The sequence below is a fragment of the Neolamprologus multifasciatus genome, chromosome 7, assembly GCF_963576455.1.
Source record: "Neolamprologus multifasciatus chromosome 7, fNeoMul1.2, whole genome shotgun sequence".
Classification (NCBI taxonomy): Eukaryota; Metazoa; Chordata; class Actinopteri; order Cichliformes; family Cichlidae; genus Neolamprologus; species Neolamprologus multifasciatus.
In genome coordinates this window covers 12,857,721-12,874,053 of record NC_140445.1, presented here as the reverse complement: position 1 = coordinate 12,874,053, position 16,333 = coordinate 12,857,721, and the positions used below count along the sequence as shown (strand labels likewise).

The following is a 16,333-nucleotide window of genomic DNA, read 5'->3' as shown; positions in this document are numbered from 1 at the left end:
TCTGGATAGGTTGCTAATCTGTTGCTGGGCTAAGATGTGGCGAGAGACAATTTTGGAGTCATTAGAGAAACTGCAGTATTTTGTCTAGACTTTCTGCTCCAGAGTTTACTGCTATTTTTAACATATAAAATTAGTATACATAACTGCACTGTTTACCAAATGTGTTGAAATTATGTAATCAAGCATGAACATCAATGCCAGCTCCATACTCCAGTTGAAGCATCAAATTTGCTGCTGATAACTCCAGGGTTGGTATTATGGACAAGACTGTTCTAAACTGAACCAGATTAATTGTGACATGAAACCAACTGCAATGCAAATTAAGCATGAGGAAACAATTTAAATTGTACCTTAGTCATAAAAGCCATGAAACCGTCAATTATGAAAACATAATGGATGAAGAGTAAAAGTTGCAGAGCGGCAACTAACTGGAGCTCGAATGTCAGCAGATGAGCAAAAAAAACAAAAACATTTTCAAGTGTTCATCAAAGTGTTAGTTTGCAAAGAATGAGTGAAGTATGTAAGTTATTAAAGTCAAATCAAATCACTTTTATTGTCACGTCACATTACTGGTACACTGGTACAGCACATGTAAGTGAGATTCTTTTGTGCAAGCTTCACAAGCAACAGTGGTCGCCTTGAGGCGACATTTGTTGTGATTTGGCGCTATATAAATAAAATTGAATTGAATTGAATTGAAAAAATACAAGAAACGTAAGAAACAAGCCGAATGTGAGAATTATGAGAATAATGTGTCGGCTGACAACTGATGGATAAAGTATCAAAGTTAATAAAGCTGAATAGTTTTTGTTATCGCTGTAATGGCACTGTTACAAACGGTTGGTTATGTGGTGTAATCTGTTGCAGTGTGTGAGAGAGAGTTTGTCCATGTTTTCATGATTTATGCTCATAACACACAGCTGGAAACATGCACAGATGGTAATGCACAAATTATTTAATTTACTGTGTGAAGAAAGATTGGTTAATAAAAAGCAGCAAAAGATATATATATTTATCGCACAGAACAGAGAAGTGAAATGACAAACCTCTGGAGAGTCACGGACTGCAGCTCAGAGGGCAGAGGTATCATATCGGAGCTCTGTCAGTTTCTAAAGATGTTTGTACAGGGTGTGAAGAGAGAGGCTGCAGAGGAAGAGAGCAGCAGCAGGAGCCCCACTCTACCAAAGAAACACTTCAGACTGTGAAGCTTTTTCTGGAGAACTTATTTTCTCAAGACTTTAATAGTTTTAAGACTTTGGCACTGCTTCTGTGAACTGCGTTGGACATTTGTCACGGCTGTGACTGGAAGTTGAACCAGGCACATCTATTGTAGAGCCAACTGTAAATCGGTGCAAAATGGACTGAGGATCCATAAAGACTGTGCCAAGTGTAAATTATCCTCTGCTGCATGTTAGCCATCAACAAGAATTAACAAAGTGGTAAGTAATAAGTAATGTTTAAGGTTGTCTCTAAAATGATGTCCGAAAATGTTGGAAAACATCTTGAGGTTTTAACCTTTATTGTTGCTTTTCTGCCTTTTGTTTAAAATGCTTTAAATCTAAGAGCTACTGGCAAATCTGATGAGGGTGTGCCCACACGTCATCTAAACCACAGAGCTTTAGTCCCTCTCGTACTTGTTTGAGTTTTGGGATCAGTCGCACCAGTTCATCCAATGTGATGGCACTAATAGACAGGGAGGAAATAATACTTGAATTCAGTCTGAATGAAGACATCATGCCAAATATTTTTTGACAGCAAAATCTGGAACAAAGTTGGGTTAACTAAAACTATCTTGAACTATGAAAAGTTAAGTGTGACCTACTTAGCTCCCACTGATTTTGTTTAGTTTATATGTTTTTTGTTTTATTAAAGATGCCAGCTTTTCATTTAAAGGTTTCCGGTTCTGGTCTGTGCTGTGCTCCACCACTCCTGCAACCTAGAACTGGTCTAGTAACTTTTATATAGTGTCTTACAGTGACATATCTCTCAATCTCTTTCCCTAAATATTCATTTTTATTTTCACTATACGATGTAGGTTTAGATTTTCCCTCCTAAATTGTGATCGTCTGGCAGTCTCCGCCAGTCGATCTGCTTGTGTGTGTGTGTTTTTCTTTGTGTTTCTTTTTTTTTGGCTCCCCTCCCAGTCCCCTGGCTCCTCCTTTATGTGTATGTGTGTATTCCAGTGTGCCAGTTTATGGGCGTCATCAGGCCAGAAGGTCTTTCCCACGCTGAAGCCAGCCACACCTGTCTTCCATCTCGATTCCAGGTGCTGCTGATCACTTTTGCAAAGTGGTTACTAAACTGTTTGACTGAGCTTGAGTCAACGCTGGATCGTTAAGTTACTGAGTTAGTGAAGTCCCAGTTCTGAGTGGAAATAGTCTGTGTGTGTGTTTTTGTGAGTTCACCAAACTGATCTCTACACCTTGTCTTGTTAGGAACTTGGAGAGGAGTGTGTCATGGGATTGGAGCATTTGTAAATATCAAGTGTTGGAGTTGTTTGCCTGTCACACCACGGAGCACGGAGCGGGAGTTGGGAGCACGTTCACGGAAACCACTTCTTTGAAAGCTGTTTCACGATTGTTTACATGTCTCACTGTAAATCAAACGCACTGTCTTTGATTGGAAAGTCCTGCATTTGGGTCCCGTTCTCGCCACGCACCTTGACATAAATAATAAACACTTTGATTTAGAAACTGCATTTTGTGTTTAGTTGTGATATCATTGTCTAATATTTAAATTTGTTCAATGATCTGAAACACGTTTTTACACCAATGTATGTACGTAGAAGTTCTGTTCAAAAACCATCAACAGAGTCGTTCCAACAATGTGAACCTGAAGCTGTCACTGCAACTCTACTAATGCCCAGTTTGTAACAACAGACATGATGCCTCATGCTACAAAACAACTCTAAGAGATGCAGTTAAATGCTGTCTCCAAGTCCGAAAACACACACACATATCGACCAATTGGGCAAACTTGTCGACACTGTTCTTCAGAGGATAAAGTGCTGGTGCCGTGTTCCACCACCAGACTTCCAAACTATGTTGCAGAGATGTGCCAACCAGGAAAGAACAAGAGCCTTATGGCCATTTCCAGAACTTTTTTAAAATTTAATTGTAATTCTAAGAATTGTTTGGCACATGGTGTTTTGGAAATGTAATTAATGAGCAAAAGATAACTACAACAGCAATAATAATAATAATAATAATAATAATAATAATAATAATAATAATAACATTAATGGTACTAAGAGTTATATGATTACTGATTATCTACATTTTTAAAACAGCCAGACCTTCATCATTTGTGGAAATGAGTGTAGCTCATGTTGTATAGCTTTCTGGATTTTATAATTACTGGACTACATACTTATTTATTATATAGACTATATAGTACATAAAATCAAAATTTGCATGTTTTATGTAACTGAAATGTTTAATTATGTAGGTTAAAGAAAAATATTACAGTTACAAAGTATATTTATATTAAACATGTCTATACTTACTGCATTTGATGTATTTTAACCATGCAGAATGTAACTCCTGCATTTGTGTAATTTTGCCACCCCACTGATTTCCATGCCACCCTAAGAAAATTTCTTTAGATCTGCCCCTGGTAGTGGATGAGACCTCAGAGATGATGACTAGGATTGGAACATCTGTCAATCAATATGGTAATGCCCATAACTCAATTATCCAGGTGGATGAGTTATAAAATAGTTGATCCAACGTGTTGGCCCTGGAGTTGTTATAAAGGAAACTATCCATAGAGGCTAAGATTTTGTTTGATGCCATGTTGTAAAAATGCTTTTTAAATCCTGTAATGATAGACATTTCAACATGAAAGTTTAGAGGGGATCTCATTTGCACCCAGCCTCAACTGGTACCTAGACGAACTGCAGTAAGGCTTAATTTTTCATCTCCAGAGGCTGCCCTTTGTTTCCACAGTGTTGCAGATGAATCAGAAGAAGTGCAGTGTCTAGCGTAAAATTACACACAATTAAAAAGTGCTTCATTAAACACAGTCTAAATAATAAATCACCTAGTTCCTAATCTGTTTAAAGGGTTCCTTGTCTCCTTGCTCCTGGGTGTCTTTGCTCACCCAGACGCGTCTCTGACATCTCACTGACCCCAGGCCAGAATGACAGCTTCAGAGCATGCTGTTGTGACCAGATGAGACATGCTAGACATGTTATTTTCTTCATTTCATACAGCTGAGCAGCCAAAAATACTTCTACTTATTTCTGCCCCTACAGCATTTTTACATTTAGCCATTGCCTTGACAGAAAGTCTTAATGTAAAAGTCGTATATAATGAAATGCTGTTATATATTAAAATACTTTACATTGTTAGCTGAGGAACAAAAGCCTGCTGTTGCAACATAAAAGCTATTAAAAAAAAACCCGAAAGCACAATGATTTTCATTGATTCTAGCAATGCTACCATGTAGCTCCAGCCAAGATAACTGTCACATGTAAGGTGCAAAACGTAGCACCGCATTATGTGCAACTACAGCAATTAAAGGTGTTGTAATAAAGTAGACAGGAGTACCAATGTTGTTTAAGCAAATGTTTTTCCTTCTTCCAGCCAGTAAGACAGTGCTGTGATCACACAAATATATGATCTAATATATGTTCTTCAAGATGATTTTTTTCTTCTTCTAGCCATGCATTATTGACACAATGACCCCTTGTTGCTGCTACCAATTTGGAAAGTTTCATTTCATTCAGTGAACGGTTTTCATTTCACTCATATGTATGGCTGTGTCATTTTACAACACAGAAGCTTACCATTCAGTGGCTGGCCAGCGTCCACAATATAACTTTCAAACACATGTGTGAACCCCAGTCACCACGCACTAGACAGAATGTGCTTGTGAAGCAATTTTTATTGTAAATGTACAACTTTACTGGTACTTTTCAGCTCCAGTTGGACAGCTCTCCAGCTCTCTCCTGCTCTGGTCCCAGCATCATTTAAATATGGGAGATCTTGATTACTGGATTGTCCACAGCTGCCCTGGCAGCCTGCACAGCGCTGCTTTTTGAGCCTGCCATATCACCCCTCCCCTGCAGCAGAGCCAGAGATCACACCTCTGCCACAACATGGTATATTCGTACACAAATCAGACATGCATGAACAATGGTCCAGTAATGCACTGCATTTGTGATGTCACAATATATTCTGCTTCTTCAAAGTGGCAAACAAAAAACAGAAAATAACACTTATTGCAGTTTTAATTTTTATAGTTGTATCTCTCTTTATATGAATTGCCTCTTTGCCCTCCCTCTTTCTCGCTAGGTATTTCAGTGTAACACTCAGTGATGGAGGGAGACATACTGCCTGATTCCTAATGAAAAATAATGTTACTCTTTCGGGACAATTTGAGTTCTGCTACAAGACACCCTTTCAGATCGCAACCACTCACTCACAGGATTCAGTGCATTACCAGATACAATTCACTAGGGGTATTTTATGTTGCTACTAAGTTGTTAATTGGTTATGACATCTGTACTGCAGACACACACACACACACACACACACACACACACACACACACACACACACACACACACACACACACACACACTTACTTACTTACTTACAGGGATTCTGGCATATAGAGCAAACCGCCAAGAAACTGTACAGTTTCTGGGCCTGGCGTCAACTGCGTTTATTACCAAAGGTGATTAATGACATTACTAGACAGAGACATGCAGTTTTATTCTGGGTAGGCAGGCAGTTATAAGCGCACACGCAGACACACAAACACACAGAGTCCACACGTCATTGACCTTAAGCTCTCAGCATGCCCGGTCATGAATTTGGCATTTATCTGTCACTTGTAATTAACCATGGCTCTCTGTCTTTTCCTTTCTCTCTCTCTTTTTTTTTAAAATCACATAGGTTTTTCATTCCTCTGAATTTTCCTCTACCTTCCTAAAATTTAACTTTGACTAAGGATAACTGCATTGTATTTGAATTTATCTGATAAACTATGATTAACGTTTTACTTAACCCCCCAGCTCTAAATCCTGAAAAATGAGGGTTGTGGCAATAACACACGTAAGTGACACAGAATCATGTTGGAACCTCTGCCTCAGAGGCTTCTGTAGATGAAAGGATATTTTCAGAATCTCCTGAAGTAAATATCAGCTTGGTGGAAGACCATAATAGTCCCAGGCTTTATTAGTCAGTCACTGTGCTCTCGGAGCCAATGTGAGTGTTCCCATTTGTGAGCCACATGAAGGCAAAGAATGCTGTCAAGTGATGTTTCTGCATTCAACAAAAGCGTATAATATTTCTAATATCAAAATACAGCCTGAATATCAAAAGACACATCTTCTAGTAAAGAGAGGCTGGTTTATTTCAAACCCCACCATAAAACTGACTAGCTCAACTGTGACTAGTTACAAAAAATTACAAGCAAGAAAAATAATAAGTCAATCCACTTAACTTTTCCTGTATTTTTGGGGGAATTTGAAGAAAATAAGCAATAATTGAAATCCCATAAATTTGGTGAGTAATGTGTGGTTGCAATGCAGGTACCTTCAGTCCAAAAACGTTTGACATTGACGTCCAAGACATTCATATCAAACAATTTGGTCCACTGCCTTCTCTCCTACACATCACACACTACGTGCCTTGAAAGGTATATTATCAGGACCAACAGCCTTTTATTTCTTAATTACTGACATGGCTTAAGTGTCAGCTTTCAGGGATCTACTACTCTTCCCTGCTGAGAGAGCTGTGCACCCAGGGGTGGCAACTTTCAAGCCCACCTGTAACTCATTACTGGCAGTAAGGCAGCAGTTTTAAGGAGCAGCCCGGACCTCCACTCTTTGCCACATTGTCTGCCTTACTATGGTGGTAAAATTGGCTCTGGCTCTCTTGTGTTTTCCTTGAGTTGTTTTCTGAGTAGTTGTATGTTATGTTCACAGTAACAGTTCACAGTAGTGGCTTCCTGGTTCACCTTCCACGCCTTCTCAATACTCACCTAGTCAGCCCTGTCGCTGCTCAAAGGCTGCTCATCAGTAAGGACGCTCACTTTTGCTTAGCTGTATAATCAGAAGAACACTCACCTGCCTCCCCTCCTGTTCGCTGCCTTCAGCAGTTCCGCTCAGAAGGACGTTTCTCTCTCAGCTTCCCGACATACCGGACCTTCGCCCGCTTCCCCCAGAGTACCGCTCACCCTGCTGTCAAGTAAGCCCCCCCACACATTCCATAGTGCAATCATGTTCCCACCCAGGAAGTGCACATCACTAACTCCTCTCTCTCTCCCTTTCTCATTCCAGACCCGCCGTTCCGCGAGAATCTCCACGTCCTAGTATGCAGGATACAAGAAGTTGCGGGAGTGAGTGCGGCATGGATGTCTCTATCTTCAAACCTCGTTTGAGGAACTAGTTGCACTATCCCTTTGCATCGATAATCAATTGAGTGAAAGAGAAGCCGAAAAGGAACCCAGAGTTGGTGACCCTCGGTCAGGGCTCCTCGCCCCACCAGTGTCTTTCGCGCTGGAGTCGTTAGAACCGCTCAGCCCTACCTTGTTACCAGGGGAGCCTGTTGAGCCCATGCAAATCAGGCAATCGAGGCTCACTCTGGAGGAGGGAGAGATGCATTTTCACGCTCAGGAGTGTCTGTACTGTGTTCGTCCTGGAAATTTCATTGCCGCCTGCCTGCCTGCCAAAAAGCCCTGGCCGCCAGTAGTTTCGGGGGTACTAGTGGGCAGCTCAGGTTAGTCTAAACCCAGCCTCCTACTTCCTGTGAGACTCAACTATCTTCAAACCTCTCACGCTCTCCAAGCTTTCGTGGTCTCTGGTTGTGAGCAGTTTTAATAGATGGGTCTACCCCTCAGCTGGGTCTCCCATTGGTGTCCCTTGAACCTCCCATCCCAGCCTTGGCCCTCAATAACAAGGTTTTTGCTCACATCACTCACAAAACCAAACCCGTCCAGCTTATCATATAAAGCAAACATCGAGAAACTATAACCTTCTTCACATTCCCATCCCCAGACACTCCACTTATCCTCACTTTTCCCTGGCTTAAGGAGCACAACCCGCACTTGTACTGGACTACGGGCAACATATTTAATTGGAATTTAACTTGTGATTCCCTCTGTCTTTACCCAGCTCTGCCTTTGACTCCCAGTTTCACTAAGCCCACGGACACAACCTCTCCTGATATCTCGCTCGTTCCTAATTGGTATCATGACCTCCAAGGTGTTTTCAGTAAGGAAAAAGCACTCTCCCTGCCACTGCATCAATGCTCTTCCCTCCAGCCCAGTATAACCTTTCTTGGCCGAAGAGGCAGGCCATGGAAAAATATATTCGGGAGTCACCCCCAGCAGGCATCATCCGACCCTCCACTTCCCCGGTAGGAGATGTTGTTTTTCTTTGTTAAGAAAAAGACAGCCACTGAGGCCCTGCATATATTGTTAGGGTCTCAATGACATCACAATAAAGTGCAAATATCCCCAGCCTTTGATAAATTCCATGTTTGAGTCACTCCAGGGCGCCAAGCTTTTCACTAAACTGGATCTCCGCAATGCCTAACATTTATTCCGAAATTGAATCGGTGCTGCGCTGTGTGTAGGGATGGGTATCGAAAACCGGTTCTTGTTGAGAACTGGTTCCCACTGTTTCAATTCCTTGGAATTGTTTGCCATTTTTGCAAACGATTCCCTTATCGATTCCAGTCGCCCTGAATGACGTCACCATGTTGCGGAGCGTCATTTACCTGGCAGGAAACACGGCGCCTAAGCGGCTCAAACACTAAAAAGTTTGATTATACTTTACGAGAACGGAAGACAACAGGGCAACTTGCAATACTTGCTAAGTAGATATTTCATTTAAGGGAGGAAACACTACGAATATGCAAAAGCATTTGCTCACAAAACACGTGATAACCTTAAATGAATGTCGTGTTTTTAATTCTGCTCCGGACTCGTGAATCTTAACCCAGCAGCAGTGGTAACGTTTGCACGTCCTCTCCCGTTAATGCGGCAGGTAAATAATCAACTAACAGTGCATATTATGTTAGCGCGATCTGCCTTCTTACAAAACCTGCCATTACTGTGCGCTGCATTTAGGTGACCATGATGAGAGAGACAGAGAGAGCCTGGCTGGCTCAGATGCTGCCAGTTGTCGCTGCAGTCTACCGGTAGCGTCTCCTTTCAGGCCAGGATAGACGAATGTCACCGAGCAGTTACTAAGTTTGTGGTAAAAGGCTTGCACCTGTTTGCCACAGCAGATGCCCCCGATTTTCGATAAGTGAATGTGTTTAATTGTAGGCAGGGACATTACTGGATATTCTTGTGTAATTGCTACAGAATAATTTATGTTATACTTTGTTATTGCTACAAAAGAATATTTATTTTATTACTTTACATTTACAATTTTTTTCCCCAGGGACCCTGTGACACCCCATTGAAGAGCCGTAGGCTGTGGATCTCTTAAGATCACACTGCTGGGTTTGTAAGGCCATGTTACTCCTAAATTTCTATCTTGTTCAAAGAGAAGATATAAAACAAAGTTCTAAGCTAATCGACCTTAGTGTTCTCCTTTAAAAAAAAAAAAAAAAAGAATCAATAAGAGAATCGATAAAGAATCGAATCGTTAAACAGAATCGAAAATGGAATCGGAATCGTGAAAATCTTATCAATACCCATCCCTAGCTGTGTGACAACCCAGAATCCCGCCTCCTCACAGCACTTACCCTGGTTTGAGTACGCACATAACTCGCTTACCACCTCTGCCACAGGTCAATCTCGGTTTGAGGTGTTTCCCTCCACTGAGGCTGGCCTAGCTGTGCCATCAGTCCAGCATCACCTGGAGCACTGTTGGCAGGCCTGGAATCAGACCCACAACATGCTACTTAAGACAGCAGTGAGTAACAAAAGGTATGTGGACCAATGCTGTGCCCCAGCACCACAGCACGCTTCAGGACAGAAGGTCTGGCTGGCCGCCCACGATATAACCCTCAAATCCCTTAACAGAAAACTGTCTCCTCGGTATATTGGACCGTATGAAATTGACTCTGTGCTCAGTTCCACAGCATTGAAACTCATGCTGCCCTCCACTCTTCCCATCTATCCTACCTTCCACGTCTCGCAGGGCAAACCAGTCCATTCAGTAACTCCTGTCTCTCTCTCCCTCTTTCATTCCAGGCCAGCCATTCCATGACATTCTCCAAGTTTACATTCACTGCGCACTTCTAAATAAATTCACCTTTGCATCGAATCACTTTGTGTCTGCTTCTGTGTTCATTCCTGTGCTACCCGTCACAATTCTTCCATCTTCTCAACACACTTTTATTTTTTCTTCCACGATTGCCAAAAATCACGAAACCCCCAAACAAAATGGAAAGAAAACAAAAACCAAAACCCGTGACTGTCTTTTATCCTTAGTTCAGGTTGAATTAGACTCCAGGCAAAACATCTGAGGTCTCTATCCAGAAGATCAGAGTTCTAGGAACAATTAATATACTGAGTAGAATTTCAAAACTCCCGTCCATTATGTAGAGGATTTGAGCTTGAGAAGGACACACATGCTACCAGAGCAATTTTTTTTCTTGTTGACATGTATGTTTATAATATCTTCCACCAACCTTCCAGTTGGTAGATGACCTACTTTACCACCTCCTTACAACCAAACCTGACTACTTTAGATTTTACCTTCTGCATCTGCTCTAGTTATTCCTTCAGCACTTTGTACTTATATTCTCATTCCTCTTCTTTCTGATGTTTGTCTCCATTCGGATTGCCACATCTATCACAACTGTACCCTTCAGTTTGACATGCTTTGTTAAGGACAGGACCCAAACGCAGGACTTTCCTGGCGAACCACAGTGAATTTAGTTACAGTGTAAGAATAAACAACTTGAAGCAAACAGTGTCCCAAACAGCAATTTCCTCCATGGCAAAATTCCTGACTCCCGTGTGGTGCTCTGTGTAAGAGTAATCAAAACAGCAGTGCTCACTCCTTCCGTTTCTCCTCCTGTGGTAACCTAACAAAACAAGACGTAATGATTTTACAAGAGTTCTTTGGAACATGACGGACTGTGACAACTTCAGTTTTTATGAGCTGGAATTGTACTAATAGATACACTGAACAATCCAGCGTTGATCGAAGGCCAGCCACACTGTTAAATAGCTGACTGTTGACAAGGCTCATTGTCAGCAGGTGAATCCCGATTTCGGTCATGTGTGGTTGGCCTCAACTGACAACCACTCAATGACAACCCATGACACAGCTCCTTGTGCTTGGTCCTGGTCCAAAAGTGCTTTACTGGTCGGTGAAACGTGACATTCCACAGGACCTTAGTCCTGTTGTTCTCAACCACCATTGATTTCTGTACAACCACTTATTCTCTGAGTGTATACTGTCCCAGCTTGCATTTTACCTCCTGCTACTATGTTTAGTCTGTGGGTCACCTTTACACAATCTACAACAACCAGCTGTAACCCAGGCAGCATGGACAGACAGGAAGAGGAACCCACAGCACTGCAGGAGTCAAAGGACAGTGCACAGAACTAAAGCCCAGGAAGGACACCAGCCAGCACAATCAGGCCACCAAGGGCTCTGAGGCACAGGCCAACCCTAACCCCATAGGCCATAGGTCTTGTGTTGATGTTATTGCACTGAGCTTCCAGGCACTTCTTAATCAGGGTGGATGTTGGTCTTCTATTCATCAATAGTTCTCACATCTGTTGCATATAAAAACGCTTAAAGTTGATTTAGCTTTTAACAACACTTAATACACAAAACCAACCACCCACCAAACAAACAGGGGATCAGAAAATATAAAAATACTTTTCTCTGTGTTTACATATAGTTTTACACAGTGATCTAGTTTAATTAAATAATTGATTTATTTAATTTATTCTGAAGTTTCGCTTGTAACAAAAAAAACCCCCTAAGTATTCTGTAAATAAAACTGCACCATTTAATTAAGTAATTCATTAATTTTTAAAGTCTGTTTCACTTCCTGTGTGTTTGTATGAGGATGCAAAAATCTGAAATGTGAAGACTAAGGAAAGACTTTTTATTCTTTAACAAATGTAAGCATAACTCAAATGCCCATTTTTTTGTTGCATGACACTTTGCTCAAATCTTGTGGTTTACAAAAACCCTGTTGTGGCACTTTTTTTCAAGCTTGAATTAAGTTATAATTTTGAGCAATTTTCTAAACCAGGGAAATTTATGGTCAATTAAGTCTGTAATATAGTGTTATTACAGGGCATCAGAGAGGGGAACGCCATTGGCAGATAACTCACTGTACAATGAAAGAGCCACAAGAGGGCAATGGCGGGTCAGCCTTTTGCACAGTTTGAATGACTGGCAGCTGTTTAGATTAAGCTGAACTTTTAGATGACAGAAAGCAGATCTGTGGGATTTACCAACCATAATTCAGTAAATCAAAGTGGCTTCACTCACAATGAGGCCTTTTTTCACTACTACGACCCCAAGGTGCATTTCACATATTAGGGTGAATTACAATAACAGCGTTTGGCTTTGTTGCTCCAGTGACTAGCCTAGAAAATTGCTTAAGGTTATCTCTGGGCTACCTTTGTTGAATAATAGAATTACATAATCATTATGGGCCCTAATTGCACAGTGCAGGAAGCCTATTGCATTTGGATTGTATTGTACATAATAAGTGCAGCTGTTTTGCTTGAGGGATAAGAAAGCACTAAAAATAGACCTATTAGAAAATATTCCCATATGGTACATTAATGTAAGCTTTTTGCAGTGCATGAATAAGAAGAAAATTTTAATGGATGGGAGTGGTTTTAAAATCCATAAAACAAAAAGGAAAAACATTCAGTTCCTTTACTTATGTAGAAGTAGCAGTACAATATAAAATATATTGTACTACTACTATTATATGTTAAGCTTTCTTTATAAAGCAAGTAAGATCAATACAATTAAGTTACAGACTAATTTTAACCACGCCAACAAGCAAAAAATGGAAAAAGATAATAAATACCAGTGAAAGACTAAAAGGACTAAAAGCAAATAAATGAAAGAAATGACAACACGGAATTTGCTTGTAGGTGATGTCACGTGACATGATTGTATTGTTAATAGTTATGTGTCAATAAATATACATTTTATTCAGTAACTATTTCTTATAGTTCTATAGTGCTTTAAAAACAGAATAAACAATTTGGAATGGCAATTCCCAAATAAGGTTGTGGCAAGAAAAATCTAATGTAGTCTATATAACTATGCAAAATTGTATAATTTGATTACATATAAGATGTATCCATCAATACATTAACTGAGATGTAAATGTAGTAGGGAAAAAAGGCAACATTTGTATCTGAGATACAATGGAGTAAATACTTTGCATGGTGAATTGTATTTAGGTTGACTTAAATAGCTCACTTTGGCAGCACTTGTGACCTCACCATTTCATCTTCTGCTGATGAAATGAGAGTGGACGGATTTAGTTGAACAGAGAGAGAGAGAGAGAGAGAGAGAGAGAGAGAGAGAGAGAAAGAGAGAGAGAGAGAGAGAGGGAGAGGGAGAGGGAGAGGGAGAGAGAGAGAGAGAGAGAGAGAGAAATGAAGAGAGAAAGGGAGGAGGAGCGATGCTCTTACTACAGTGTGTGTGCTGAGGAGGCTGTCAGTGAGGATAGTGATATAAAGGATGCTGAATGCTGAAGCTGTGCTGTTGGCATTATACCTTGTGTCACACTGAAGCAGCCTGCTCCTGGCAGAAAAAAAGAACAACACAACATCTGTCTGAACACCTCAGGTAAGTCCTCACACCCTCTTTCATTTATTTTAATGAGAAGAAGAAAATGACCTTGGAAAGCTTTTAGTTTAGACTTTTTTTTTTTTTCCATTTTTGTTTCTTTTACTTCTTCCTTGCTTCACTGCTACCTGAATTTTGCGTAGTCTCTGGTTTACTTTAAATGTTATTCAAGCAGTCTTTAAAAAATGAGTGCTAACTCAAAACACTTAAATTGAGATATTTTCCTTTTCCTCTTTTAAATAATAAAAGAATGTAAAAGCTCTGACACCAGTTTGTAAGTTTAGAAAATTCTTTATCCATATTAGCATATTTTGGATTCATTTTAATACAATTATATGACATTACATTAATATAGACATGATAAATATTTCAAAAATATTTCTTTATTTTTGTATTTTGCATTTGACTAAACAAATTACCTAATGCCTGTACTACAAATTCTTGTTCTTTGCTGGCTGACATTTGACTTGACAATGGTGTAGCTGTGATAAGCTAAAACCAGTCAGTCGGGCTCTGTAATATGTAAAAGCTTAGTAGACAAGCAGTCAAGTGTGTTTTATCCTCTTTCACACTAACTACTCATGACAAGCCTTTCGAGTCATGGTTTACATTAGAGGATGGAAACCGCTTTAAAAATTTTGCTTTAAGGGCGATACTGTTTTTATCAGTTATTTATTATTTTAGTTTAGTGTTGGACAGAGCCGGCATAAATGTTCCACCATTTTTAATGAATTATTATATATGATATATAATATAATAATATATATAATATATAATTATATTATTATATTTGGTATGTTTTTTAGGTGGTAGGGGCTTTCCCTTCAGTCTGTACTCCACTTCAGAATTTTCTTTGAGTGATTTTTCTAGTTTTCTTATCTTTTAATATTCTTGATACTGTAATGATAAGCTTGAGAAATCAATCTAGAGTTTGCAATAATGTCAGAGCAGTTGAGAACTGGGCTGGTTCTGTCATCTATTTGCAGAGGGAATGAACCCACAACTTAGTGTGTAACATGCAGTGACACTGAAGAAGTCAACACTGAGGACACAGAGATGAAGGGAGAGGAGGAAAATTTATGTAAAATTGATAAGCAATACTATAACTTTAATCTTCGTTCTATCGTCTCAACAGTTGGGTTCATTGAGCCCCCTCTTCTTTCCCATGCAGCCTATAATCCCTGCTAAAAATCCCTTGAAAAGCCTTGAAATCAGGTGCATTGGCTGCAATTTGAACAAGATGGATGCCTGTGGATTACAGGGTGCTGATCTCTCAGGTCCTGACTGATGTGGCTAATGTGCTTGAGGAGAAATGGTCAACGTTAGCTCTATACACCCTGATTGCTGAAGTCAGGGGAAAACCATCTTACTGCTTGGCTTTTTTTCTTGCGTCTGTGTTTTTTGGGACATTTCCTTTCGATACCTAATTGTCCTGAAAGCTGCTTTTTGCAGTAAAGCAGTTTGGTGATAAAAGAGTTGTCAATATAAGGTCTGTTACAGCTATCTTAACCAGCAATACCTGCTTTTTAATGCTTGCACCTTTAATGCAGTGGAAACATTTTCATTCACTTGTTTTTTTGTATCTACAAACGTAATGCAAGTCAGACATTCTAAACTTTGTTTCACTTTTTGGTCTCCACCATCTACTGAGGGATCTGACAGCAGTTTTGTTTCTCTTTTTTGTGAGCAGTATTTTAAGGAATACAACATTTAGAGTGGTACATCACAGGATTTAAATACTTAAAGACAAACAACAAGACAACACAGAGCTGGTGAAGAAAATAGGGGAGGTGTAAATGTGAGTGGGTGTGGTTAATGTGAGGATGCTCATTTCTGTTCCGTCTGGGATGAATGCAGTGAGGAGGGGGAAAAAGTTCAAAGTTCAAGTTCGTTTTATTTATATAGCGCATTTATTTACAACAGCAACATTGACCAAAGCGCTGGACAGAAGTACAAAATAACTTATAACTTATTATTACCAAATACATCTCATACTGTCTTAAAAAAGAAAAAAAGAAAAGGAGGTGAATATTATCTTCTGTTAATGATCATCGCATATGTATATGTATATACAGTGGTGTGAAAAAGTGTTTGCCTCCTCATAGTGTTTTGCATATTTTTCACACTTATATGTTTCAGATCATCAAACAAATTCTTATTATTAGACAAAGATAACCTGAGTAAACACAAAATGCATTTTTTAAATGATGAATTCATTGATGAATTCAGAAAAGTTATCCAAGCCTACTGCTCTTGTGTGAAAAAGTAATTGCCCCTCTTATTAAATCATGAATTAACTGTGATTAACCACATGCTTTGGAAAGCTGAGCTCAGTTTCATTAAACACACTCAGGCCTGACCTGCTGAGTCAAGAAATCACTTAAATAGAACCTGTCAGACAAAGTAAAACAGGCTAAAAGACGTCAAAAAGCAACACTTCATATCACGCTTTAAAGAATACCTGAGAAACAAAGTCACCGACATCTGTCAGTCTGAAAAGGGTTACAAAGATGTTTCTAAGGCTTTGGGACTCTATTGAACCACAGTGAGAGTCATTATACACAAAACAGGAAAAAA

At 39.8% G+C, this 16,333-nt stretch overlaps 1 protein-coding gene and 1 long non-coding RNA gene across 4 annotated transcripts in view; both read left to right on the top strand.

Annotated features, from left to right (window-relative positions):
• Window positions 1–644: 644 nt before the first annotated feature.
• LOC146513882 (uncharacterized) lies at window positions 645–3,353 on the top strand. Its single transcript, XR_014875231.1, has 2 exons — window positions 645–2,346; window positions 2,436–3,353. It is a non-coding gene; the product is annotated as an uncharacterized LOC146513882 (long non-coding RNA).
• A 10,247-nt stretch (window positions 3,354–13,600) lies between these two features.
• The window catches only part of rph3aa (rabphilin 3A homolog (mouse), a), a 45,669-nt gene continuing 42,936 nt past the window's right edge, over window positions 13,601–16,333 (top strand). Inside the window, exon 1 of one of the 3 annotated variants that reach the window (XM_085167608.1) lies at window positions 13,601–13,756. In XM_085167608.1, coding sequence (XP_085023734.1) covers window positions 13,656–13,756 — 101 coding nt within the window. In that variant the 5' untranslated portion in view covers window positions 13,601–13,655. The remainder of the gene's footprint in view (window positions 13,757–16,333) is intronic. The other 2 variants (XM_085167606.1, XM_085167607.1) reach the window with 2 other exon arrangements.